The following is a 27,824-nucleotide window of genomic DNA, read 5'->3' as shown; positions in this document are numbered from 1 at the left end:
GGTTGAAAAGATTCGACGCTGCAAAGATTCAGACTCGGCACACAGCAAGTGCCCACTAAACTCCAAGCGTCCTAAACTATCCTCCTAGCCCCAAGGAATTTTAAGTCCCAATCCAGGGAACGCCCACCGGCACGCCACCTTCCGCTTTAAGACTTTCCCGACCCGGAAGCAAAAGTCGAAGGAAAAGGGTCAAAGGAGGAAGCCGTTTCCGTTTCCTCGCAAATGCTATGGCGCGGGCCGGGGATAAAAGCGGCGGCAGCGCAAAGAAAGGCGTGAAACGGAAAGCCGTTCCTGAAGCTCAGGCGAGTGCAGTCGCTGAAGATGGAGCTACGGAAAGCGGGGAGCAACCCTCGAAAGCGCCGACTTTCCCTCCAAGTTTCAGCATTTCGGAGATTAAGAACAAACAGAGGCGACACGTAATGTTCACGCGGTGGAAACAGCAGCAGCGGAAGGTAGGAGAGGGGCGGAGCCGACTAGGCGCGTGCGTGGTGTCTCTTCCGCGTCGTGGGCGGAGGTGCGCATGCGCGGCTCCTCCCGCTGCCGGCCCTCGGCTGTGATTGGGCGGAAGGAGCCGCCGGATTCTTTCCCCGGCAGCGGGGAGGCACCAGCCTCGTGGTTCAGCTCAATCCCTGGGGCGCAGGAACGTGCCTCCTTACTAGCCACGTTCCGGGCCTTTGGCGGAGAAGCAAAGCAAGAAATATTGCTCTCTTAGTAGTGAAAAATCACATCCTCCTGACTGGAAAAGGCAAAAGCTTGGCTTTACGCTTCGCCCCGCCCACCCGCTGTCACATGAATTCCGAGAATTTGTATTAATCCGGGCGTTGTTTCTCGCCGCTTTTGACGCTGCACCGACTTTTAACCGAAACTTGGTGTGCAGGGTGTTTGCTCCTCAGAATAGAGCCTACAGTTCTAGGAGGATAACAGATTAGAGAGACTAAACCGAATCTGGGCAGTTCAGATGAAAGAGCAAGGTTGGTTTCTGACTGCATTGCTGTCGGAAGCCAGCAATGGGAAAACTCACATGCATAAAATAGAAGTGCCTTTTGGTACCTACCTCCACTTACTAGAATTTTTAGAATGTGGACTATTTTCTTAACTATTTTCTTATTTATCACAAATGCCAAAATACTATTGGGATACGTGGAGGATCCACTGATCCCCCCTCCTGTGTGCACCTTTGGGGAAATGGTGTTCTACAACTGTTGTTTTTAATCTGTTTATTCTTGCCACTGAAAATGGAAGTATTTCCGTGTCTGTTTACGCAAACAAAACCATTTATAATGAGCCTATACTTGTATTTATAATAGTATTGCTACCTGATCTAGACGTACCATGTAATAATCTGCCTGGTGGGAAGGTGTAATGGTGGTGGTATTGGTGTTTGAATATTAAATGTAATAAAATATTGTGAACTAACTTATAAAATAAAAAAATTAGAAAAAAATTTTTAAAATGATTTTTTTATAAAAGCATTCTTTTAGGAGGTACTCAGAATATGCACGTTTACAGTAGACAGTCCTCTTAATTTTAAGAGTAAGTCCTCAGTTTTAAACGTTTTGGTTGTAAAACATAGATGCCTGGCAAGCTCCCGGTGAGGTATTCGATATGCCAGACACAGTAACAACAAAGTCTCCAACGGAGACGTTACTGGGTCCGCTGAGCAAATCGATGATGGGCGGGGGGGCTTTACTTTACTTTTTTACTTTAACTACTGATTATTTTTATTGAAAACAGACTGACAACTCATCTCACATTCCTTTGTTGTTTCTCTGAGAAGCAGCCATCACAGTTGTAAACTTCCTTAGGTTGTCCCTAGTTAAGAATGCAAAACAACAAAGACTTCCTGATTTCTTTAGTATACATTTGGCACGTCCATTTACTTGAGAAGCTCAAACTTGCCTGTTCAGGGGTTATTATTATTATTATTATTATTATTACTTTTTGAAGGCACAAAAGTTTTGTTATACCATATTAAGTGACCAGCTGATTTGGTTTGTAATAATTTGGGTATGAAAACCTGTGTTGGAATGCTTATTTTAATAATCCACCAAGATTGCTTGGTTTAAGTATTCATTCCATTAGTAATTTGTAGTTTGTGTGGGTTCTTGTGATTTACTCGTAGTTTTCTCAGTGTTGCTTTTTAATCCCCTTAGGAAAAGTTGGCAGCTAAGAAGAAACTTAAGAAAGAGAGAGAGGCTCTTGGTGATAAGGTAAAAAAATTCAGTCACATCTACTTTCTGTTTTACATTGTATTTATGTTGAATCACATTTAAGATTTATTATGAAATATCTAGATGTATTGAAAGATGTGAAACAAGTATATCAACCCTTTTCCCGTTCTTTTCCCAAGCTTAAGAAATTATGGTGTAGCACAAGACCTGGTGTGCTGCATCCTGATTACTTTCCTTTCCAAAGATAACCACTCAGGAAGTCTCTCTTTATTGTTCCCACACTCTTATTTATTATCTTTCCTTTGTATGTTTGTGTCCCTAAACAATAGATATAATGGTGGTGGTGGTTGGGATGTTTTCAAAATATCACATCAGAAGTATCTCTCCTTCCCTTTCCCTTGTTTGTATAACTTTAAATGTTTTGTAGTTTGAGACACTTCTCCCTGAGAGAAGATGGCCTGTAGTTATAGTATCTGTGACTTTAAGAAAAGGCAGTGTGTTTACAATTATGTTCCTTCTTAATATTGCATTTATGATTTATTTTTAGTTATTATTATCATTATTACATTTTGTCTTCTGGACCAAACTGGTGATGCTTAGGGGCTATTCCTCAATTTGAAGGTCACCCCAAGCAGTGCTCAGGGGACTATGCAGCACAAGGGACAGAACCTGTAGGTTCTGTGTACAAAGCATGTGCTTTAGCTCCTTGAACCATCTCCCCAGCCCCTCTTAACATTTTCTTGGTTTAAGCTGAGTACGTATGACTGCTGATTTTATCAGTATTCCATCACATTGGTGTTATTACCTTATAAGTTGGGCACTTGCTCTATTTTTCTGTTTGTTTCTGTTAATAATGGGATGTTACATATTTCTTTGTGTAAATTGTTCCATGTCCATTAATCAGCCAAACTAGAATTCATATCTGAATGGATAGCTTTCAGTATTGGAGCAAAGATACAAATATACGTACTTAAAAAAAAATTTTTTTTTTTTTAATTTTTCTCCTTAGTGGGTTAGTTCTTTAGATTCCAGTTTCTTCTGTCTGCAGTTGGGATTTGGTATTAGACATTTTATCCTTCAGTATTAGCAGTTGTAGTATGCTCACAGAGTGAAAAGTCCTCTTGATGAATATACACTGTTGTTAGGATTGATATATTGGGGATTGAAGTGAGAAGTGTAATGAGTTTACTTTAATTTCTGTTTATTTCCTCCTAATTTATTATTTCCTACAGTGAGATACTGTTCCTGGACTACCCCTGAAAATGGGGTACTGAAAGATGAGTGTGGGGTGAGGTGGTAATCTCTAATGCAATTAGTTGGGGACTGCTTTCTGTTTATTCTGGCAAAGATAGTAAGGAGTAGGGGGTGAGGGGACAGGCTGCAGAACTTTTTTTTTTAAAAGAACAGGGAGTAGTAGGCCAGATAGTGTTGAGAACTTCTGCCTAAATGTAATTTTTAAAAAATTTATAGTATTAAATGTTTCCATCCTTTTTCTTTTATTTAGGCTCCACCAAAGCCTGTTCCGAAGACTATTGACAACCAGCGAGTCTTTGATGAAACTGTAGTAGACCCTAATGATGAAGAGGTAATGCTAGGAGTCTTAAATTAATTTGGATGATCACGTTTGATAAATTATCTGTCTATACATTGATATTTAAAGTGATGGCTGGTGAGGTTATAGGACGCATTTGTTCAACTGTAATGTTATCTACTTATCGTAGATTATTTAACAATTGAATTTTCCAATAATGTTAAAAAAATTCTTTAATTTTCTAGAAATGTATTTCATTTCTTTTATATTTGTTACTTATTATCAGAATGGATTTATTTTTTAAAACATCATTTGAAAAATATTCATTATATGATAGATTTTAGCTTCAATGTCATGGAGGGTTTTGCCTACATTTTCTTCCAGTACCTTATGGATTCAAATCTGATGTTGAAATCTTTATTCTTTTTTTTTTTTTGGCTTTTGGGTCACAGCTGGCAATACACAGGGGTTACTCCTGGCTCATGCACTCAGGAATTACTCCTGGCAGTGGTTGGGGGACCATATGGAATGCTGGGAATCGAACCTGGGTCAGCCGTGTACAAGGCAAACGCTCAACCCACTGTGCTATATCACTCCAGCCCCTAGATCTTTAATCTATCTTGATCTGACTTTTGTGCATGGCATTAGAAAGAGGTCTGTATTAATTTTTTTTTACATGTAGCTGCCCAGTTTTCCCAGCACCACTTGTTGGAGAGGCTGTCCTAGCTCCACTTCATATTTCTTGTTCCTCTATAAAAGAATAAATGATCATATATTTCATGGTCTCTGTCGGGAAATTCAACTCTGTTTCATTGGTCTGTGAGTCTGTCTTTATACCAATACCATGCTGTTTTAATTACTACCATTTTGTAGTACAGTTTGAAGTTGGGGAATGTGATGACTCCCATCTTCTTCCCAAGGATTGCTTTTGCTATTCGTGGGGTTTTATTATTCCATGTGAATTTCAGGAATGTTGGTCTATTTCTTTGAAAAATGTTATGGGTATACTTATAGAAATTGTATTGAAGCTGCTTTGGGAGTATTGCCATATCAACAATTTTATTTTAATAGTTTTAATTCTGCCACTTATGTGATAGATTTTACTGTAAAGTTTTGTAGTTTTAAAAGATATTTTGGTACCTATGGATAACATTTAATGATTTCTTGTTTTCTCATAGAAACTCAAGACTCATTTCTGGTATTTTCCACTTAAAATATAGTACAAAAAAAATCAAAGTTTTCATTGTATTTTATTTTTTAAATTTCTGTGCAGAAAACTTCTTACCTTTTTTTCATACTTTCAAACAATGATGAACGTTCTTTTACCATATAAACATTCTTTTGCCAGATCACAATACATTATAGCAGGCTGTTCATCAGTTTTCCAAATATGGGTTACCTGCTCTGATGATGTACTGAGTCGTGTTTAGGGGCTTAGGATCCATTAGTGCACACAGCATACACATTCAACACATAATTTCTGCTAAACCAGGGGTTATGTTCCAAGAATAGACAGTAAGCATAATAAAATTAATTACATGATACATGTTTAACAGTGATAGATTAAAGGAAGGGTAAAGGAGATTAGGGACTGCTTGGAATAGAGTTTGCAATTTTTTATAAATGGGGTGGGTGCAGAGTTGTACATGTTCAATTCACTTTTACATAATTTTAGATACTACAGTAAAATAGGAGTTGTTTTTTACCCAGATTTTGTAAACCATTGTGAAAGCTTTGGCTTTTATACTAAGTGAAATTAGGAGCTATTAGATGATTTTACAGAGAGGAATGATGTAATAGAACTTAATTAAAAAATAATTGGCTGCTATACGGAAGATATAATTAAAGAGGCCAGGTAGTTAAGTGAAGGTAATGACTTGAACCTAGGTGATTAAATTGTGTATTGACATATGATATGATTCTAAAGTGTTTTTATTTGTTGTTTTCTGTCCTGGGTGTTTCTAAATTAGAACCTCTGGAATTTATTGATAGATTAGATATAGATGTAAGGAAAATAGGATTAATAAAGATGGTATTGAGATTTTTATAACTTGCATGTTGAAGGCTGGAATTGTCATTGACAAGCTATAAGGGGATTTGGCTGATAAATTGGAGATCACAGGCATAGAATTAAGCTCAATATTCTTGTTTCCCAAAATATTTACCAAGGGGAGAATTTGTTAAGACACAAATTCTGGGGTGTGTAAACATTATTTATATGAGTGTAACAAAAATATTGTCCAAAGTTGGCTCAAGATAGTTCCTAATTTTTCTTGTAATTTTTTTCTTGACTCATCAGTTATTAAGTCTGTTGTTGGACTTGGAAATAGTTCAAAGGGCTGGAGCACACGCTTCACATGCAAGCGACCAGGTTCAGTGCCTGGGAGTATGTGGTTCCTCAAGCACTGCTGGTAGGACCCAAAAACAAATGAATAAATTGTTGGTTATTAAACCAATAGTTAAGCTTAATTGTGTAATCTCCAGATATTTGAATCTAAATATTTGAATCTAAATTTCTAAATAGCTCTAGATGTCTAGTTTAATTTTATATAGTTGTATAGTTATATAGTTATAGAACATATTTTGTTCCTTCTGCCTTTAAATTATTCCTGCCTCCCTTAAATTATTTCTTCTCCTTTGCCTCCCTTAAACTATTCCTTTTCAAGAGGTCTCTTCTTTCTTAACATATGATCTATTTAGGAGAATGTGTATTTCCTTGAAAATAGATGTTTTCTCTATTGAAGTTCTGTCTGTCCTCCCGTTGTTCATTGATTTTGCTCGAGCGGGCCCAGTAACGTCTCCATTTTGAGACTTGTTGTCCATTGAAGTTAATGGGAACATAATATTCACACAGAGGACTATTTTATATTAATCTAGCAAACGCTCAACAAAGCCTTGTCCTTGTTGGTATAGACATGGCTCTGATGAAAAAAGCTTTTGTCTACATTGATAGCCTTGGACATTATTACTGCTGCACAAAGAGACATGTATGCCTTTATCTAAAGAGAATGCTTACCTATTTAGATAAAACCTGGTGAGTCAGCTAATGTTATGTCTTTATGCAGTAACATTAGGATATAAGCCAGTGCCTTAGGTGATCTTATTCTTAGCCTAGGAGATTAGTAATTCAGTGGTGTGGCTCATGGGTCTCTTGATAGGAAAAGCTGTTCTAATTTATAAAATAAGTAAATCATTGTCTTAACCTGAATTTTCTCCTGCATGTGTCTTTATTGTGGCTGTGACATCTGCCTCCAGTGCAGACAGCCTCCAGTTAAGCTTCCTCCATGCTAGGACAGCTTCATGCTGACTGTTCCAAGGCACTTTGCAGAAGAGATTCTTAAAGAGTCAAACACGAGGAATGGAGTACTGGAAAATGTCATCAAGAGAATGTGATCCTCCAAAGCAATTAGGTTCCAAATCCTCCTCTCATTGGAATCTACATTGTGACCTGCCCCTTCACTCTGCACTTCGGAAGCTGCTCCTAGAATACCGCTCTGAGAAAATATAATGTGTAGGATGTTGTCAAGACTGAACAAGAGTGAACACAGTTAAAGCCTGTACATAAACTTTGGAGATTTGGCAGGATTTGTCAAAAAAAAAAAAAAGGATCTTGTCTTAACAGCCACACCCAAGATAGAGTCTTAATTAAGTTCCCATGCTGATTAAAACTCCCACCCACTAGCCTGAAGTCATCTGCTTTTTTCTTTAGTCTCTCCACCCTCTCTGTAAAGAGCTGATTTTATATTATACCTGCAAAGCTACTTAAGGTTGCCAGCCAACAGGTGGATTGAAACGAATACTGAAATATGATCTCTTTCATTCTTTTTAGTTTTGCTTAATTTCTTTTGGGAGATTCTTTTCTTATTGCATATACATTTATTAGAGCTTATTGATGTGTTGACTCAATCAAATGTAAAATGTCCCTTTAAATAAACCTGAAGTGTTTAATTTTTTTAGAAATCTATCACTGTCACTGTCACTGTCCTCCCATTGTTCATCTATTTGCTCGAGCAGGCCCAGTAACGTCTCCATTGAAGACTTTGTTGTTACTGTGTTTGGCATATCGAGTACGTCACGGGGAGCTTGCCGGGCTCTGCCGTGCGGGCAAGATACTCTCGGTAGCTTGCCGGGCTCTCCGAGAGGGGCAGAGGAATCGAACTCGGGTTGGCCATGTTGGCTGCGTGCAAGGCAAACACCCTGCCGCAGTGCTATCGCTCCAGCCCAGAAATCTATATATCCATTAAATTTTCTTATTGTTTCTATTTGCATTGTATATACTCCTTTGGTTTTTAATTCAAAGAGTTAGTGTCTTTGAATTTATTTTTGGGTTGGTTTTTTTGTGTATGTTTTTGTTTTAGGGATTTTTTTTTTCCACCCTGCTATGTCCAGGCTTACTATGGGCTCTGTGCTCAGAAATTACTCTTGGAATGGATTGGGGAACCATGTGGGATGGCAGGGATTGAACCTGGGTCTGCCACATGCAAGGCAAGCACCTTATCCATCTACTATCTCTCCCCAGATGTGTCTTTGGATTTAATGTGTCACTTTCCGATTACAAATATTTGGAATTGTTTTACATTTTGGTTTTTGATTATCATTATTGTTATGGAGCTTGGGAGCCACACCCAGCAGTTTTCAGGTTTGCATAAGCTACATGGTACCAGATATCAAACTCGGGGCCTCACATATATACAGCGTATGCCCTGTCTACTCCTTAAATATTTAACTGCTCCCGTTTTGCTTTCTTAATCATCTTTTTTCTATTTCTTCTATTTCTCCTTGACAATTTTCTTTCCTTTTAAACAGATACTGTCAGAATCTCTCTTGATCTTATAAGCTATATTTCAGTTACTTTTTTTAGTGGTTCTAAAATCATAGTATGCACCTTCAATTAAACACAGCCTACATCATGTAAAATATAGCAAGTTGCATCAGTCTATGTAGCTTCACTTCCTCCAGTATTATTTTTGGTGCTATTTCATGTGCATTGTACATGTGTCTATTATAAACTTAGTATTATTATTATCATTTTAACCCTTTTTTAAAAAATTACAGTGCACACACAGTCTTTTTGAGGGTGGAGGAACTCTCATCTGCACTCAAGGACACAGGGCCACTGCCAGGAATATTCAGCCACTCTGCCCAGTTGGCAGGCAATGTTAGGCATCACAAATGTGCTGTTGCTCAGGCCTTGCCTGGGATTGCCCAGGGGGAAGTCCGGGGGCCAAAGTCATCTTCCAGGAAGCCATGGGTTGATGCCACGGATTGAATCTGGACCAGGCCTACCTACTATCATCCAGCCCTGAAATGTTTTTTCAAAGGTTTTTTTTGTTAAGCTTCCAGAAATGACTATGAGGGAAACACTACCTCACTAGTTGGTATTTTGTTACTCTTATTGTAACAAAATAGCATTTTGGATTGTGTCATGTGTCATGATGATGTCGGATTGTGTCATGATAATGATCAGCCAGTATTTAGACAAATTATGTTGAAAAACCTTCAGCTCCTCAGACAAAATTTCTGCCAATTAAGCTGTTTATTGGTTAAGCAATAAATTAACAGATGCAGGACTCTTGAGTCTCTTGCCTGTGTATGTTAGTATTGGCAGACTGGGAAGCTCTGTGGTAGATGCTTGTCTGTATAGATGAGGCTCTGGGTTTGAACCTTGGTCTCTCTCTCTTTCTCTCTTCTCTCCTCTCCTCACCCTCTCTCCCTTCCCCCACATCCCTCCCTCTCTCCCTCCCCTGTTCTTTTTCAGGGCTCTCCTTTAAGGTTCTGACTGACCCACACTCCCAGTGGACCAGAAAAACTCAGGCTTTCACACATAATAATTTCCTACCCCAAGTCTACCCACTACCTCTGGATGTCAGTTAGTTAACTTACTATTTTCAGTAGCCAAGTTGACGGGTGAATAGGAAAGTTTTAGGGAAAATTCCTCATGTTCTCATCATTAGGTAAACTTCAGTTTGCTTTTGTGGTTTTTAACAATTGTTTTCCAGTGTTATACTTTTACTCTGTAGAGAAGAAATCACCGAGCCTCTTCATGTGTCATAAGCCATTCTTAGGATTTTTTTTTTTTTTTAAATCTCCTGTCAGGTAGTGTCATAGATTTTGCTGGAACTACTCTTAAAATACTGACCAAATAGAGTATTTGATGTAAAATTTTCTCTTGATATATTTTCCTAGGTTGCTTTTGACGAAGCTACAGATGAATTTGCTTCTTACTTCAACAGACAGACCTCTCCCAAGATCCTCATCACAACATCAGATAGACCTCATGGGGTAAACACATTTAGTGATATAAAAATTCTTGAATTTTTTTCTTAACTTATTGCTTGACTAACAATTCATTCAGAATATTTATGTTAATAATTGCCTTATTCATTTGCTGTCGTGTAGTGTAGTACTAGTGACATGATTTAGGCTCACTAAGCATGATTCCTCATGATACGATTTTTGTTAAAATTTTGGCCCGGATAATTTTTTTTATGGGTTTGTCCTATTCGTTATAGGGTATTTAGCAGTGCCCCTCACGTATCACTGCATATCAGTAGCAGCCTTTCCCCCCATCCTCAGCTCTTCACCCACCTGATAACCAGAATCACCGAAAATGTTTCCAGATATTGTCAAACATATACTGTTGGAGACAAAATTACCTCTTGTTGAAAACATTGTTTTAAGATGACTGACTTTTGATAAAGGATAATATTTCCTAATTTAAATTTTCTTGTTTCCAGGCCTTGCTCTGTTTATTATGCTGTATTATAATAATCACTATCCTTTCCTTTATTATTATTATGCCACAAAGTTTTTACTTTAGTGGATTTTCTTTCTATTTTTTTAAACAGAGAACCGTACGACTCTGCGATCAGCTCTCTACTGTTATACCAAACTCACATGTTTATTACAGAAGAGGACTGGCTCTGAAAAAAATTATTCCACAGTGCATCTCCAGAGATTTCACAGATCTGATTGTTATTAACGAAGATCGTAAAACACCAAGTATCCTTTCTTCTTTGTTTTCCTGTGAAAGAAAGAAAGAGGCCTTCCCGTTGATCGTCGATTTGCTCGAGCGGGCCCAGTAACGTCTCCATTGGAGACTTTGTTGTTACTGTGTCTGGCATATCGAATACTCTCGGTAGCTTGCCGGGCTCTCCGAGAGGGGCGGAGGAATCGAACTCGGGTCGGCCATGTTGACTGCCTGTAAGGCGAACACCCTACCCGCTGTGCTATCGCTCCAGTGATCACCTTCATATTTTAAAATGCACGTAAAAGATAAGGAAATAACTGAGATAATTTTCAGAATGTGATTTTTAAATCTGGTTAGGTATCTATTCCAAGATTCTAAGAACTAATTTTTTCTTTTTATCCATCAAGCACATAGTACAGGTAAAACATTTTAATCCTTAGAAAAAGATGCATAAATGAACAGGTTTAAGGAATTTATAATATAGCAGCAAAATACACATATATATTAATGAAAACATGGTTTGGGAAGGACAATTATAGTACTATATTGTAGAATTGGGTGAAATCTTCCCTGAAAATATCAAGGAGATAGAACTTGACAAAGATGCTTACATATAATCTAAGGGAGTAGAATAATGAGGAGAATGAGTCAGAGGGAGGGTGCCTCATATAGACAGATACTGAAGGATAAAGTCGTAAAGGAGGTTCCCTTGTTGAGGGCTTATCCATATTTTGGGGTAGATTTCATGTGGCCAGAGGTTGTATCTATCATTGGATTATTTTTAGTTGTTCTGCATAGGTATTTAAACCTGTTATATAGATTCTGGTGTTTCAGATGCTGAGAATAATCCCTTTTGTGGTTTGTTTTCATTTTACCACATTCTGAGGTAAATGGGTCACCTAGCCTAACGTATTTCTCCTTGATTTCAGAGGAACTCTTAAAAAGAATGCCTCTAACTTATTTTTGCTGTTGCTGTATTTAAAGAACAATGGCTATGAATTCTAACTTGAAAGATGATTAAATCAGAGACTGGGGTAGAGCATGCCTCGAATGTGCAAGTCAGTGGATTTGATCCCTCGCATTGCCAGGGTGGCTCTAGTGTGACCCCTCCTTTCCAGCTTGGTTTGGCCCCCTATCTTTAAAAATGGTCATATAGTTGAATGGGTCAGAACTAAAAATCATTATTAATAGCCCGGCAAGCTACCGAGAGTATCTCGCCCACACGGCAAAGCCTGGCAAGCGACCCGTGATGTATTCAATATGCCAAACACAGTAACAAGAAGTCTCATGATGGAGATGTTACTGGGCCCACTCGAGCAAATCGATGAATAATGGGAGGACTGTGACAATAATTTAATTACAGTTAAGTAGGGATAAAACTTTCTGTCCAGAAGCCAGGCTAAATAAAGATAAATGGAAGAATCAGATAATAGCCCTTTCTAAAAAGACTTGAGAGGTTGTTTGTTTATAACTTTTATTAATCTCAATATAAATCAAGGACATTATCTACTTGTACTTTCCACTTGGTATGTTAGTGCAAATTTTAATTTATAGTATAGAAATTAGGCTAAAACAAACAATGTAGACATGTTGTGTTGGTCATATATGATTTGACTTGAATTGTAAATTAATGTACTAAAGTAATGAATCTTTTGAATAGTAAGTATTCCAGAAGACATTAGTTTCTCAGGTAGTAACCACAGAAAAATTACTTTAAGAAAATTTTTTTTTATTGAATCATTGTCACTGTCCTCTCATTGTTCATCAGTTTTCTCGAGCGGGCCCAGTAACGTCTCCATTGGAGACTTTGTTGTTACTGTGTCTGGCATATCGAATACGTCACGGGTAGCTTGCCAGGCTCTGCCGTGCGGGCGATACTCTCGGTAGCTTGCCGGGCTCTCCAAGAGGGGCGGAGGGATCGATTCGGGTCGGCCATGTTGGCCGCTTATAAGGCAAACGCCCTACCGCTGTGCTATCGCTCCAGCCCTTTTATTGAATATCGTCAGATATACACTACAAAGCTGTCCATGATTGAGTTTCATAGAGTGATCCAACACCCATCCCTCCATCAGTTATATTTCCCTCCTGCCATCCTCTAACACCCCACCCCACAACCCAGCCTCCCTCTATTTTTATGCATTATGGTTTGCAGTACAGGTACTAAGGGGTGTTTGTTCAGGGCATTCAGTATTTTTAGTATGATGGTAAGGCTGGAGTAGCTTTTTAACTGGTGGCAGCTTTGGGGTGTGGGTGTGACTGGAAAGCCAAGGATTTCTAGAAGTACAGGGAAGTGAGGGGGAGGTAGCCCATCTTGGTGAGGTCCATCCTGAGACGGTGGAGTCAGTTTGGGGGTATGACAGAGCCTTTGGATTGTAGAAACAAGCGGCTGCCAGGGGCTCTGCTTCGGCAGGCACCAGGCTGACCTTTCCGTGTCCCCCTCCCCCAATTTATCCCTGTTCAGCCTTGCGAAGGTCTGAGATTAACTACGGCTTTTGATCTCTCTCGAGATTTGTTTATGGATCTCTGAAGCAAGGCCAGTAAATGAGCTTGTATATCTGCGCCAAAGGTGGTTTGTGGGTATGACTCCCACATACATAACTTTTAGTGGTTTAATTTCTCAGGAAATTTGGTCCTAAGTTTTTGAGGTCTGGCCAGAGGCACAGTTGCAAATTTAGAGTTATCAGGAAGCCTGAAGGTACCATCAGGCTGCTGATGTACTTGTCCTGTGGGTACAGGTTGACCTGCTGGCAGCAGCACACCCCACATATTTTACATGTAGGAATTCCATTAGAAGGTTCTCTTATGTATCTTTTAAATGTATTGTTTCTAAGGCATAGTGCAGGCCAGTAGTAGTCATTTTAGTCAATATGGCACAGGGAGAAGGAGTTTTTTATGATTAGACTCATGACTTTATTCTTATTTTTCTATTGAAGAGGGGAGGATCTGAAAGTCATAAGGCTATGTCCAGTGGTGCAAGAGAGATCATAAGATACCAGGGATTGAGTTCAGGATATTCTGTATATCAGGCATGTGCTTCAAGCTGTCTATCAGGCCCCTATTATTATTTTTAATGGAAAAGGATGTGATGCTCTGTTCATTTCAGATTGTTCAGTTCCAGGCACTGTAGCAATGCACTGTAGCACTGTCCTCCGATTGTTCATCGATTTGCTCAAGCGGGCCCAGTAACGTCTCCATTTTGAGACTTGTTACTGTGTTTGGCATATCGCTTTGCCGTGTGGGCAAGATACTCTCGGTAGCTAGCCAGGCTCTCCAAGAGGTACAGAGGAATCGAACTCGGGTCGGCCGGATTGGCCGCATGCAAGGCATGCAAATACCCTACCCGCTGTGCTATCGCTCCAGGCACTACGACAAATAAATAAATATTTGAGCAGGATAAATTTTGTGCTATACTACTAGCACCTTAGAGTGTGAGCAGGGAGGGGGCGGCTGAGGGGTAGGTGTTTGCATTCCATTCCCTCCTTTGAATAGTAAGTTCTAGCTGGGTCATGACTAACAAGCCTCTGTGGCTTTCCAAATGGACGCAGCTGCCAGTTTGGGAACAGGGGTAATCCCATCCCAGTTGATTGCTGTGGCCTGATTCTGAAGTAGCCTGAATTGACTGCCCCTTCTCAGTATCTTTTCATTGTCGAAATAGTTAATGACGCCTATTTAGCATGATCCTTTGTATTAAGAATTAGCAATACTACAAAATCTTTTGTTCAACCCAGGTATTAAATGTTGGCTTTTGTAGTCTGCTTTGCACACAAATCACAACTTAGTGGGAATTTTCTAAAAACCCTTAAGTTAAAAATAACTCTTTACTTCTCCTAAGCACTTTAAAATATTAGGATTGTTTTAAATAAGCAAGTGATACAGAAATACTTTGGGATAGCTCAGGAGGTTGAAGAATTCAAATATGTATTGATAATCTATGTATTTGTAGAAGCATCTGTGCAAGAGTTAATTTGCTGTGAGTTAATGGTTAAGGAAAAAAGGTATTTACATAATTGTAATTCAAATAAAAGAGTTATAGTAACAGAACTAGTAAGATTTAGAGCTTAAATCGGCACTAAAGTTTAGCATTTAAAGTAGATATTCATGAATAAAATATTGTAGTAGTATGAAATAAAAGCAAAAAATTATGATAGGATTGTTTCAGGTAAGAGATTGTCAGTACCGTATTATTTTATTCTATAGGTTAGTATCTGCTAAGAGTACTTTGAAATTAGGTATAGCTGTGATGACTGAAGGGATCTAGTTTTTCATCTGGCTCACAAGAAACTAGTGATGATAAAATGACACCAAGTCCTATTATTACTTTACAAGGCCTAGGTATATGGCCTAGATTTGATTTAGTCTATTAGATTAAGTATCTTGATTGAGACCAATCAAGGATAATTTATTAATAATCTAGGTAAAAAAATTAAAGGACCTTAGCCAACAGCCAGTAGCAGGAAAAGTAGAGGGGGCCATAGAGGCAAGGATTTTATGAAGGTAAAAGATTTGGTCGACAGGGAAGGAATAGAGATAATCACAGCTTTTAATATGAATGGGAGTATTAATATCACTACAAAAACATCAACTTGTCTTATAAAACTATTACGTGAAAACAGACTTGCAACAGTCCGATTTTTGACCTCCTCTCAAAGTTTCAGCTGTTACAAGGATGTAGGAGTGTTGTATAGGTAGTAGTCTGTTTCCTGCATCTAGGACATAAAAGCCCTTGGGCTGCCAACCCTGAGGACTATAGGTGGTTCATACATCATTTGCAGTTTCGTAACTAGCACAATTCTATTAGCGGTAAATAATCAGTAAATGATTAATTGGTCGGTTGATTATAATTTACAGTGCAGTCTTCCCAAAGGAAAGATCTTATCTCTTGAGAAACACTGATGGCTTTGATTTAAAGAGCTTAGATGTCTCTTGTGGGACTCAATTTAGAGACAGCATACTCTGCCCTTACAAATGTATAAAAGGTGTGCACTTTTTAGGATTATATTAGGTCTTTGAACATGGAAGTAAATTTGTATCCTACTTATGATATCCTAGGATCCTAAAATCTGTTAAGAGTAATGGACATTTAATAGCTCTTTGCCTTGGCTCAACACTCTTGAGGATAATAAAAGTTAATTATGAAAGAGACAAAGTAGAACTACGATTACTTAATCTGTTTTTCTCAGACACTTAGGTTGACATTCATGTCTGGCGTTTTTATTGTGGTGAGAAATTTTCTACTAAGAGAATTACCCACTTATTCACCTAACTACAGATTTGAGGAACCTTTGGAGAAATTACTGATATTTAAATAAGTATTTTTGATTAGAGAGATCATTGTGTTCTTAGCCTTATGAACAGATGGATTAATTTTGAGTCACTTGCCAAGTGGTCCAACTGCCCATTTTAAAATGAGCAGTGTTCGTCTACGTAAAGAAATTAAGGTAAGTTTTAATGCTTTCCTTGGTTTACCACATTTGTCTTTTCACAGTATTAGATGTTTCTGCTAATAGACCTTTATGATTTCAATAATGGCACTTGCTTTCCTAATTAAAACATCTTATCTATTGATCTTTCTAGATTGTGTTTAAGCAAATAAGCCTTCACTCCTTTCTCTTTGGTGCATTAACGATTTATTAAAATTACTGTAGATGTATTTTCATGAGTTTGATTTAAAAAATTGGTTTTTATTCAGAAATACCAAAATGTGTTTTGTAAATTCTGAAACAAAATTGAAATGAGACCTAATTTTGTCAGTTAGCTTAATTCATTACTGTGATTTTCTTATGTCTAGAGAAGAGGCAAAGACCCCACAGAACACGTACCTGAAATAATTTTGAACAATTTTACAACACGGCTGGGTCATTCTATTGGACGTATGTTTGCATCTCTTTTTCCCCATAATCCTCAATTTATTGGAAGGCAGGTTGCCACATTTCACAATCAACGGGATTATATCTTCTTCAGATTTCACAGGTGAGGGGAGTACTTTTAACTCCTTGAGCTTTACTGTGACAACTATTATACATGAGCTTCTGAACTGTCATATTTAAAAAAATCCTTGTGTTTGTTGAGAATAACTTCCTTTATCTTTAAAGGTACATATTCAAGAGTGAAAAAAAAGTGGGAATTCAGGAACTTGGACCACGTTTTACCTTAAAATTAAGATCTCTTCAGAAAGGAACCTTTGATTCTAAATATGGAGAATATGAATGGGTCCATAAGGTATGTGCTTACTCTTTCAAAAGCCATTTAGAAAAAGTAGGGGGACAAAAATAAAATGATATACTTTAACTTTGGGTATTTCAAGTTATGCTTCTGAATTTCCTCCCAGACCAGAACCCATATCTGATTCAAGTCTGTTGATTTAACTCTGCTTCACTTGAAGATCCTAAAGGTTCTCAGAATGGGACCAAGTAGCACCATCTAGGATTTAGGAAGGCAAATTCTTGGTCATAGACATTAGGGAATGGGGTCCAACAATTTGTTTATAAGCCTTCAACATATACCATTATTCATTGCTTGGTTTTTTAAATGATTGCTATAGTAGACATTTGGGATATAATCTTAAAAATCTGGAAAGCAGTATTTCATATATCTCACTTTTAAAATTTTATTGGCACCAGAGAGATACAGTATATATAGCATTTGCAGCTGACCAAGTTCAATCTCAGGCATCCCAAAAGGTCTCTTCACCCAAAAGCCCCGCCAGGGATGATCCCTGAATGTAAAACCAGGAGTAAGCCCAGACTACTGCCAAATGTGGCCCAAAAACAAAACAAAAAATGTATATTACATATGCATATACTTGTTTATATTTTAGTAACTGCAAAGCTTTTTATATCAGACTTAAAGACATGATCATTCTTTTTTTTTTTATTTTGGTTTTTGGGTCACACCCAGCAATGCACAGGGGTTACTCCTGGCTCAAGCACTCAGGAATTACTCCTGGCGGTGCTTGGGGGACCATATGGGATGCTGGGAATCGAACCCGGGTCAGCCGCGTGCAAGGCAAAAACCCTCCCTGCTGTACTATTGCTTTAGTCCCCAAGACTTGATCATTCTTAGAGACATTCTTTATTAGCACTTGGTTTTAAGAGTTTATTAATTCCTCCCCACCCCTCTAATTTTTAGCCCAAAGAAATGGATACAAGTAGAAGAAAATTCCATTTATAAGATGTCAAGAAAAAATGCTATCTTGAATTTGTGAAAGAAGATCTTTTCCAATTTAGTATTTGTAAGTTTTATTGTCTGGACAAATTACCATGTTTCATTACTAATATTTGTTCATTGTAGAAAATAAAAGTCATTTTTGGTGAAGGTTCAGAAATTGTGACTTCCTAAAATTTAATTCTTCTGTGAATAAATTAGAATCGACTTTTTTAATGTTTATTTTTTTATTTTTTAATGAAAGCACCGTGAGGTACAGTTACAAGCTTACAAATTCTTGTGCTTACGTTTCAGTCATACAATGATCCAGTACCCCTCCCTCCACCAGTTCCCGTTCTCCCTCCACCACCAGTGTTCCCATCCCTCCCTCCCTGTGGCAGGCACATAGAATCAAGACTTTAAGAGACTATTTGGGCTAGAAATGTTAAGTGCTTAGTAAATTCTATGTAACCCACTGGTTTTATACAAAACTAATCTTGAATAAGGCAGTGTTTGTTTTTTCCTTAAATATATCTTTAATTTTCTAGCACCTTTTGTTTGACACGTTGTCAGAGGAATAAAAACTTAATTCCAAAATTATCATTTATCTTATCAAAACAAATAATGGTGTATTTAATAACAATATGCAAAACAATTTATACTAAGTATTTTATTGTATGCTGTTCTATATAAAATAGTTATTGTGAAAAAGAAATTCATGAAAATTCAGAGGTAGATGTTAAAGGACTGAAACGGTTATATGGCACAAGTTGTGTGTAAGCTTGTATAGACTTCGAATGTAACTCCGGTGAATATTCTGTTTTCTTGAATCGGCAAACCTGAAATAGTGGGGGAAAAACTGCATTAAGGTAAAGTTCAATATAGGTTTTTCTAACAGCATCTCTTTGGTTTTAGGGCATTCATTTGAATGTCAATTTACAATTTCAATTAAACCAAGACTACTTGTCTATTTATTTTGTTTTCGAGTCACACCCAGTGGTGCTAGGGAGGTTAACCAGCTGAAACGTAGGATAGTTTGTAAGTCTGTAACTGTGTCTCATGGTGATCCATTAAAATTAAAAAAAAAAAAACTGTCTCTGTCCATTTGCAAAGCATGCACTCAGCTCACTCACTCTCTGGCTCCTTATCTGTACTAGTAAAAGGGTCATAGCCATATCACAACAGTATTTGCTAAGGATAAAATAAAATCAACTGAAGAGCCAGAGTGATAGCATGGCAGGTAAGATCCTTGTCTTGCACATAGCCAATGTAGCCAGATTTCATTTCTAGCATCCTATAGTCTTCCAAAGGCCTATAGTCTCCCTGAGCACCACCATGTGTGCCCCCCACCCCAAAAAAAGACTCAGATGGGAAATGTCTATGGGTTACATTTTCAACAACTTAATTTTCACACCCACCCTGAGTAGGTAGGTCTGAAAGTAGTAATTTAAAGGTAAGCACACTTTAGATTAATTTGCTAACAATGCCAAAATAACTGATTTATATACATTTTTTTAAAAAATCCTGCAACTCTCAGAGAAGGGAGCACCAAATAAAGGGTGTTGGGAGGTTCCTCCCAGGATGGGAGATGCATGATGAGAGTAGACTATAGACTGAACATGATTGCCACTCAATGTCTCTTTTGCAAACCACAGTACTCAAAAGGAGAGAGATAACAAAAGGGAATGTTCTGCCACAGAGGTATGGGGGCATGAGGGTGGGAGGGATACTGGGATCAGTGGTGGTGGAGAATGGGCACTGGTGGAGGGATGGGTATTCAATCATTGTGTAACTGAAACCCAAGCACAAAAATTTGTAAGTCTACAACTGTACGTCATGGTGTTTCACTAATAAAATTTTTTAAAAAAATCCCGCAACTGAGAAAAATAGGAACATCCTTAGAAAACAGCAACTGTATTAAGAGCCGTTTGACATTATCTGCTGAGGTAGAATGTACAATCACACATCTATATTTCTTTTTATCCTGATAACCTTATATACAGTGAAAATCATGTAGATCGCTATTTTTTACTGTAATAGTTACTGACCAGCAACTTAACAGCAGAATGACTAAACCTAGATATAGGCATGTGATAATCAGCAATTAAAGTGACGACACTCTATGATCAACAAATTTCAAAAAGCAGTAACAGTTTTTAGGAGTGTGTATGTGGGGAGGGGGTGGGGAGGTGGGGAAGAGAAGTGGGGCCCAAACCCAGTAGTAAGTAAGAAGCTAGTTCTAGCCAGCAATCTACTTGGGGGATGGGGTTGTGGGGGAGGAGGACATGACACCATGTGGCACTTTAATCTCTGTATCCTGTAACACATTTGTTTGGTGGAGATGTGGGGGAGTCTGACCCAGGCAATGAGGAGACTGCCTCTGGTTGTGCTTAGGGATCATGTGGTAATGGACGGAAGCCAGGCTCCTGCGTCGAAAGTATAGATGACTGCAGCCCTTTGAGTCATCTACCCAGCCCTAATGGATCTTTACTAAAGGGCCAAAGAGAGCTCTAAGGGCTGAATGATACTGCACTGCACTGTCCCCAGAAAACAGAGCCCACCCCAACACTGCCAAATAAGGTCCAAGCCCAACCCCAAATTAACATGTCAAATAATTGAATACAGTATGATTCACCCGTATCACTTCCTCAAGGAAAATCTGATACATAAAAGATGACCCTCCAACAATGCCTTAAAATTTTTAACCAATATGCCATTCATTCCATTTACTGGAACATTGCAAAGACTTAACACAGACTTCCTGGACACTCCCAAGCCTACAAAGCTTAATTAGGGCACAGCTATGTAACGTGGTATTTTAGGAAGCAGTTTCCTGGACTTTGAGAAGAATGTTTGTAAAGGGTGTGTACCATATAGTCATCACTTTTTAAAAAATACTGGTAAGCCTGTCACAGTGACAAGCAACAGTGACCGCATGCCCTGGCTAAAGTACCACAGATCTTTAAAGTGTAGTACTCTTGGACTGAATCTAAAGAATTATTTTGATCACATTATTTGAAGTTTGTTTTTGCACCCCAACACTTGATCTGGAAAAGTTCAGATTAACATGTAATAAACATACTTTTAAACCATCCTTTTAGTTTATCTTTAATAAGAATAAAAACCAGTTATTCGCCATTCCAAATCAGGCTATTCAACTATTTTCTTTTTCTCATGCATTCACATATCCCAAGTATTTGATATTCTGCCTTGTAGCCAGATCATATAAGAACAATATTTAATCCAAAAGAAATTAGTAGTAATTTAAAAGTCATTACTCCCTGACATGGCATATGGTCCTGAGCACTGTGCCAGGAGAAAGCCTTGGGTGCGGGCCCAAAACCAAGAAGAGGTCATTACTATAAACACTAAAAAAAAAAATATTTTGCATGCCTACTTATAGATATGCAAAAACTTAAGCCAGTATTTATGGGCCCATAGCACACTTATTAGGAGAATGCTACGTAAAGTAACAGGTCTTGTCACGGTAGCATTGAATTTGCTAGTAATTTAACACCTTTTTTGTGGCTAGAGAAAAATGATATGGCTACAATCATCACGTTTCATCAATCCTTTCTTCACAAAAATCAAGATGATCGACACTGGTCAATCTGTAAATGCTGCAAAAAGATTTGACTAGTTTATTTCTACTATGTGGGATTTTATTGTTTTAAGGAGACTTACCTTCCAAAGATTTTATCTACAAAAAGGAACAAACTTTCTGGGGTCTGAAGGGATTTGTACTTGAAGACACTCCAGTCAGTAGGGGGTCATGCTGAGCATTCTGCAGACAGAACTGTTTCAAATCTGCAGCGGCCTGGGAAACCTGTAAGGACAAGGTAGTGGTAAAAATGCCTTAATGACTATTTCATCACATACCTGCAATAAGTACTACTCTTAAAAGATTAAAGGTGAAGTTATATACTGAACTCACTAAAAATACTACTTGTAAGTAGAGAGTCCTCTATCAGAGTTCTTTGGTAGACTTTTCAACATTTGAGGGGAGGCCTTTTCAAACTTCCCAATGATGCTAATCAAGTATTTTAAGTACATTTATGAAAGGCAAATCTAAGCTATAACATTTAGTAGGTTAGATGAATTAAATTCATTTCAGCATACAATATTTTCAGTGTATGATGAGTTTGTAAGTTGAGAAAGATCTGCAGTTTATAGTACGTTTTCTTTTACTTGCTTATTTAGAAACAGCAAATGATTCCGCTGTATTTATCTGCAAAGCATAATATCTCGCTAGTTTACTGACAGGCTGTTCAGCCTTCCAGCGTCCTTAACATCTTGCTTTTCATTAAAAGCAGCACATAATTAAAAAAAAAAAACTACAATTGTAGCAACTTTTCACTTTGTCATGCAAGCAGTGTTACTAAGCATTTTTCCCTTGAAGAAACTTAAGGGGGCAGCCCCTATTTAAAATAAATTAAAAATATGCATTCATTCACTTTAAGTCTACTTATTCTTATAAGGTGATGTAGAGTATAAACTAACTATAAAGCTAACAAAGTTTCTTCAGTTCTGTTTAGTGGCTTACATATATGAAAACTACTAAATCACCTTTAAGGCAAATACCAATTCTTGAAGAGTCTTATAGAAGATGTTTAACAATTTGCTATCAGCCCTTCTATCACATGAAACTCAGAAAAAAGCTCTTTGTTCAGTTTTGTCCATTTGAACTGCTGATAGCATACTAATAAAACAATTGATCCAATGGTTCAATTAAAGAACACGAGCAATCAAAAGATGCTCCACGTGAGAATATCACAGGAAACCGAGATTTAGGAAGATGGAAAACATAATCTTTTCCATTTTAACTAGCTAAGGAGAGTGAGATTAGATGTCCAGTCCACTGGAAGCTGAATATCTGGACTTTGAAAGGAAATTTAAGTTTCATATTCTCCTATAAAGTTGTATTCAACCTTTTTACATGCCCGAAGATAGGCACCTTCTGCATACTAGCCCAAAGACCCGCAATTATAACCACGGCATTAGTGCATTAGTTTTCAACCTTCTACACCCACAAATCAGTACCAGTCCATTAGGTTCTCTAGTTAACGCACCACAAATATTAACTGGAGAAAAGGATTCATCAAGCTGAGATGAATAAAAACTTTTTGAAATCCACTTGTATGTTGGTTTAGAGCAACAACCCAGAGGAACCAAGAAGCACTTTTAAAATCTTGGTATAAAGAAGTACTTTGACAAAAGGTGTGGCTAAGGTGACAATGTGGGTCACTTAATCACTTAATCACTTAACTTCCCGTTAGTCGTCGATTTGCTCGAGCGGGCGCCAGTAACGTCTCCATTTGTCCCTGTCGCGTGCTAGTGTAGCCCAATGGCATCTCTTCGCTCCGGGAACATGGAGGGCCTCAAACCGATCGTTCATGACCTTGACAAAGAAGTCTGACCATCTGGTAGGTGGGCGGCCACGCGGTCTCTTGACATCCCGTGGAATCCAATCAGTAACAGCTCTAGTCCAACGGTCGTCTTTAAATCTCATTACGTGACCAGCCCATCTGATTTTCGACACCTTGGCAAATGAGACAGCGTCCCTGATCCTTGATCGTCGACGGATGTCAGAACTCCGGATTCGTTCTCTCATTTGAGTGAAACGTGATATTCCAAGCATAGCTCTTTCTATTCTTCTTTGGGAGACCTGAATGGCGTTCTCATCTTGTTTGCGTAGGGCCCAGGTCTCTGAGGCATATGTTAATGCAGGAAGAACAGTGGAATCAAAGAGATGTGCCCAGAGCCGGAGGTTCTTCGTCCTCTTAGCTATTTCTTCGACGTTCTTGAAGGCGTTCCAAGCCGCTCTCTTCCTCCTGCGCAGCTCGGGTGCCAGGTCATTTGTCATGTTGACCTCTCGACCTAGGTACACATAGCTGTTGCATTCGGAGATGGTCGTTCCATTGAGAGCGAATGGGGCGTCAGGAACAAGGCTGTTTCTCATAAACATTGTCTTCGTAAGATTCAGCTGTAGTCCTACCTTTCCACACTCACGGTCAAAGTCGGCCAGCATTTGTGCCGCTTGGCTGATGTTTGGTGTTATTAAAACAATGTCATCAGCAAAGCGGAGGTGGTGTAGTTGCCTACCATCTATCTTCACTCCCATTCCTTCCCATTCCAGTCGTCGCATGATGTTCTCGAGGGTGGCACTGAAGAGTTTTGGTGAAATGGTATCACCCTGCCGCACCCCTCTCTTGACATCAACGATCACTTCTTTGTAGAATGGTGAGATCCTGGTAGTGAATCCGCAATACAGCTCACGGAGGATCCTGATGTATTGGGCTTGAATGCCCTGATTGGCTAGGGCTTCAATGACCGCTTCCGTCTCAACAGAATCAAAGGCCTTCTTTAAATCAATGAACGTTAAGCAGAGCGGCATCTTGAACTCCCGAGAAACCTCAATGAGTTTGGTTATCGTGTGGATATGGTCGATGGTGCTGAATCCTTTGCGGAACCCTGCTTGCTCACATGGTTTCGAACGGGATCGGACCACCGTCTCCTTCGTGCAAAATTCTACTTCACAGAGCGGGGGGAAAGGGCTGCAAAGTTCAAAAAGAGAACTCCCAGAACGACCACCAACTGGGAACTCTTTGGTACTATTGCGGCAACATGGGAAGATGCCATTGTTGACAACATTGACGAGGAATACGATCGACTGGTTCAGCACCTCCATGAATGTGCGAGGAACGCCAAGAGAGAGATAGCCACAAAAAGTCGCCTATCTTCGAAAACTCTTGAGCTAATTCGCCAGCGTGGTTTGGCGCATGCCTCAGGCAACCGCAAGCTAACGTCCGAGCTTGCAAAGCAGTGCAGAGATGCGATCAAGGAAGACCTCAAAGAGAGAAGAGCAGAAGTACTGGTAGATGCGGCAGAAGCCGGGAAAAGTATTCGTAACGCCCGCCTGTCCTTCGCCAACTATAAGACCAAGATGACTGCCCTCCGACGTCCTGATGGATCCATCACATCCTCCAGAACGGCAATGGAGAAGATTATCCATGACTTCTACTCAAATCTCTTCGATAGCCATGTCCACTTGCCGACATACCAAATTCCACAGGATGGGTATGTCGTTCCCAACGTTCTCCCTTCCGAAATCCGACACGCCATTTCGTCAGTAAAGAAGCAAACAGCACCCGGCCCAGACAAGGTCAGACCTGAACACCTGAAGAACCTGCCGTCAGTACTCATCAATACACTGGCTCGGCTCTTCACTCGCTACCTGTCTGAATGCAAGGTTCCATCTCAATGGAAAACCAGCAGGACCGTACTACTGTTCAAGAAGGGAGACATCCATGACATTGGCAACTATCGCCCGATCTGCCTATTGTCTGTCATCTACAAGTTGTTCACTCGAGTCATCCTGAATAGGATTGGCAGAACACTAGATGAAGGACAACCATGTGACAATGTGGGTGTTCATTATTTTTCCACAAAACTGCATAACTTGCTGTTATTCACCGGAGTAGCATTCTGGTATACTAGCTATTAATTTTCTGCCTAGAGAGTAGGTTCCAACTTAACATCCTCTTATCTCAAGGGTCACCTGTTGCCAAAAAAACTTGTAAGCATTAAGGATGCTTAAGAACAGTCAGGTTCCTTATTCCTGGTGTTGCAAAGCCTGACGGTTCAGGGGAAACGAAAAATAAAGCAGGTGCTATGCAGAAAAAAAAGTCATGTGCCAGGTTCATGTGACCAAAGGGAAAGTGTTTCTGAGGTGACATTCAAACTGCCATCTCAATGGCAAGAGATGCAGCCAAGTAACCTTCACTAAGAAACCGATCTGTTAAGAGAACTCCGGGCAGGAGAAAGAGCTTAGACAAAGGCTCTAGACCCGGAACATACTGCTAGCTTCCAGGCACTGTATGAACTGCCATCCAAGAAGCTGAAAGGCTATAATCCTGCTATTGTTAGTGTCCTCTTTCACTCTCAAAAGTGCCCTTTTGACAAGGAAGCAAAAGGCAACCCTACATTCAAGCACTCAAAAGTTTAACAGTAAATATATGCTTTTTTGGTTTTCTTTTGGGAAGAAAACAAAAGTTACAAATATGCATTTATCACTGATAAATGCAACAGATGCCCCAAAATAAAACTCACATTTTCCAACCCTAATTCAAGAAAATCTCACTGTAAGTCTCCAGACAAGATGTCCTTTCCCATGCGCACTGCTACCCGACTATCAAACTGGAAACTTTTTCCCTGGCTTTGGGGCCCCACCCAGCCATGCTCAGGGGTTTCCCCTGGTTCAGAACTCAGGTATTACTCCTGGTGGTGCTCAGGAGACCATATGTGATGCTGGGGTTTGAAACTGGGTGGGCTGCATGAATGCAAGGCAAACGCCCTGCCTGCTGTACCCTCTCTCTCCAGCCCCGAAATGAAAACTGAAAACCCAATCACTGCTGGTGGCTTTCATGATCCCAGCCCTGACGCTCCAAAGAACTGGGTGCACCAGGCGGGGGATAGGAGTTGTCTAGTGTCCTCAGGGCAGGGTACCAGCCACTGAGAGCTTCGTCTCATTTTCTTTGGAGACAGGAGTTAGGCACTGCGGCTTACATTTATCTTTTAGCCCACCTTCTTCTGAGGATCCCCTCTCTTTCCCCCTCCCCCACAACCTGCCCCCCACCCCCCAGCCACTTTACTGCATCATGAAAGGCACATCGTGACCGGGCTGGGTGTTAGGAGCGGCACGATTTCAAAGTCTGAGTTAAACTGAGCCAAGGATGGACGACAGCGTGCCACAAGTGAAACTCGGGAGTCTCGGGACACGCACCCCGAAGTCAAGTATTGGGTCCGAGACCCCGCACGGGAGGGACCCCTCCCAACGGAGTCAGGGGCTTCCCAGGGGGCCCACAAGCCAGTCTCTCTGGCAATTAAGGGCCAGGGACCGGGCGGCTCCTTTCCTCCTCCGGGGCGGGTCACCAGCCCCCGCCCCGCCGTCGTGGAGGCAACTCGGAACAGTTGTTCCGAGTCATCTTGGCGATTTTCACAACCTTGCCCAGAGCCCCGGCAGAGGCCGGGGTCCGCGTTAGCAGGGACCGGTCGGCCCCCGGTGCCTCCTCGGGCCGGCGGGCCATGCTCGCGTCCCAAGGTCAGCAGAGAGCGCGCCCGTCCGTGCCCAGCGGCTCCCAAGTGCAGGGTTGTGGGAGGCACCCGGGTCGCCCCGGACACAGAACGGCTTTGTGAAGCCCAACTGAAGTCAAGCGGCGTCGGGGGTGCTGGGGGTGGAGTGGAGCGGGAGGGCCCGGGGAAACAGGCCGGAGAAGGGGGTAAAAAAAGAAAAAAAAATGTCCGCCCCGAAGTGGAAACAAAAACCAAAAAAGGTTCCTCCGCGGCGAAAACCGAAGGCGGGAAGGGCGCGGCGGGGAGGACGGAGGGCCCGGCCCGGCAGGCCGAGGAGGGGCGGCGGCGGCCGCGGGAGGCGGAGCAGGACGCGGAAAGCCGCGGCCCAGCCCGGAGCCGGCCCGGCCGGAGCAGCGCCCGGGCGGAAGAGGCGCGCGCGCGGCTCCCCTCCCCGGACGGCCCGGCCCGAGCGCACGCGCTCTGGGCTCCTCCGGGGCCGCGCGAGCCCGACGCCAACTTCCTCGGGCCCCACCCGCCCGCTCCCGCTCACCTTCACGCGGTTGAGCCCTGCCTCCAGCCGGAGCTGCTGGACCACTTTCTTCATAGCCGCGACACTGGAGGAACCCGACATGGCGCACGCGAGAGCCGGGCCGGAACGTCGTTCCGGGCGGGTCGGGTCTGGCCGTCTGCAGTTCCACGGCGGGGCGGGGGTGGCGGGGTGGGGGGTGGGGGGGAGGGGCGGAGCTCAGAACTTTGTCTCGAAGTTTCCGGTACTTGGCCGGGCGGCGCCGCGCGTTGCGCGCATGCGCCACCCGTCGCCTCGCGCCGTCGCGGTTCTCGGCCGAGCCCTCTGGCGGGACCCCAAGCCGGAGGGCGGCGGCGAGCGGAGCGCGCGAAAGGGCGGAGCGGACCGCGGGCGTGGACGCGCGCGGCGCAG

The 27,824-nt window shown here is 40.8% G+C and overlaps 2 protein-coding genes across 2 annotated transcripts; one reads left to right on the top strand and one right to left on the bottom strand.

The window, feature by feature from the left end:
* Positions 1–227: 227 nt before the first annotated feature.
* RPF1 (ribosome production factor 1 homolog) lies at positions 228–18,019 on the top strand. Its single transcript, XM_056123048.1, has 9 exons — positions 228–452; positions 2,154–2,210; positions 3,676–3,756; positions 9,889–9,984; positions 10,551–10,704; positions 16,028–16,110; positions 16,461–16,642; positions 16,765–16,891; positions 17,801–18,019. The coding sequence occupies exons 1-9, from the start codon at positions 228–230 to the stop codon at positions 17,840–17,842; spliced, it is 1,047 nt and encodes a 348-aa protein (XP_055979023.1). The 3' UTR covers positions 17,843–18,019.
* Positions 18,020–18,040: 21 nt separating this feature from the next.
* GNG5 (G protein subunit gamma 5) lies at positions 18,041–27,598 on the bottom strand. Its single transcript, XM_056123049.1, has 3 exons — positions 27,438–27,598; positions 21,500–21,641; positions 18,041–18,654 (listed from the first exon to the last, which is right to left on the bottom strand). The coding sequence occupies exons 1-2, from the start codon at positions 27,516–27,518 to the stop codon at positions 21,516–21,518; spliced, it is 207 nt and encodes a 68-aa protein (XP_055979024.1). The 5' UTR covers positions 27,519–27,598; the 3' UTR covers positions 18,041–18,654; positions 21,500–21,515.
* Positions 27,599–27,824: the final 226 nt, after the last annotated feature.

The sequence above is a fragment of the Sorex fumeus genome, unplaced genomic scaffold (genome assembly GCF_029834395.1).
Source record: "Sorex fumeus unplaced genomic scaffold, SorFum_2.1 ptg000047l, whole genome shotgun sequence".
In the NCBI taxonomy this organism is placed as follows: domain Eukaryota; kingdom Metazoa; phylum Chordata; class Mammalia; order Eulipotyphla; family Soricidae; genus Sorex; species Sorex fumeus.
The sequence above is the reverse complement of the archived record's forward strand: the minus strand, read 5'-3'. Positions and strand labels throughout refer to the sequence as shown.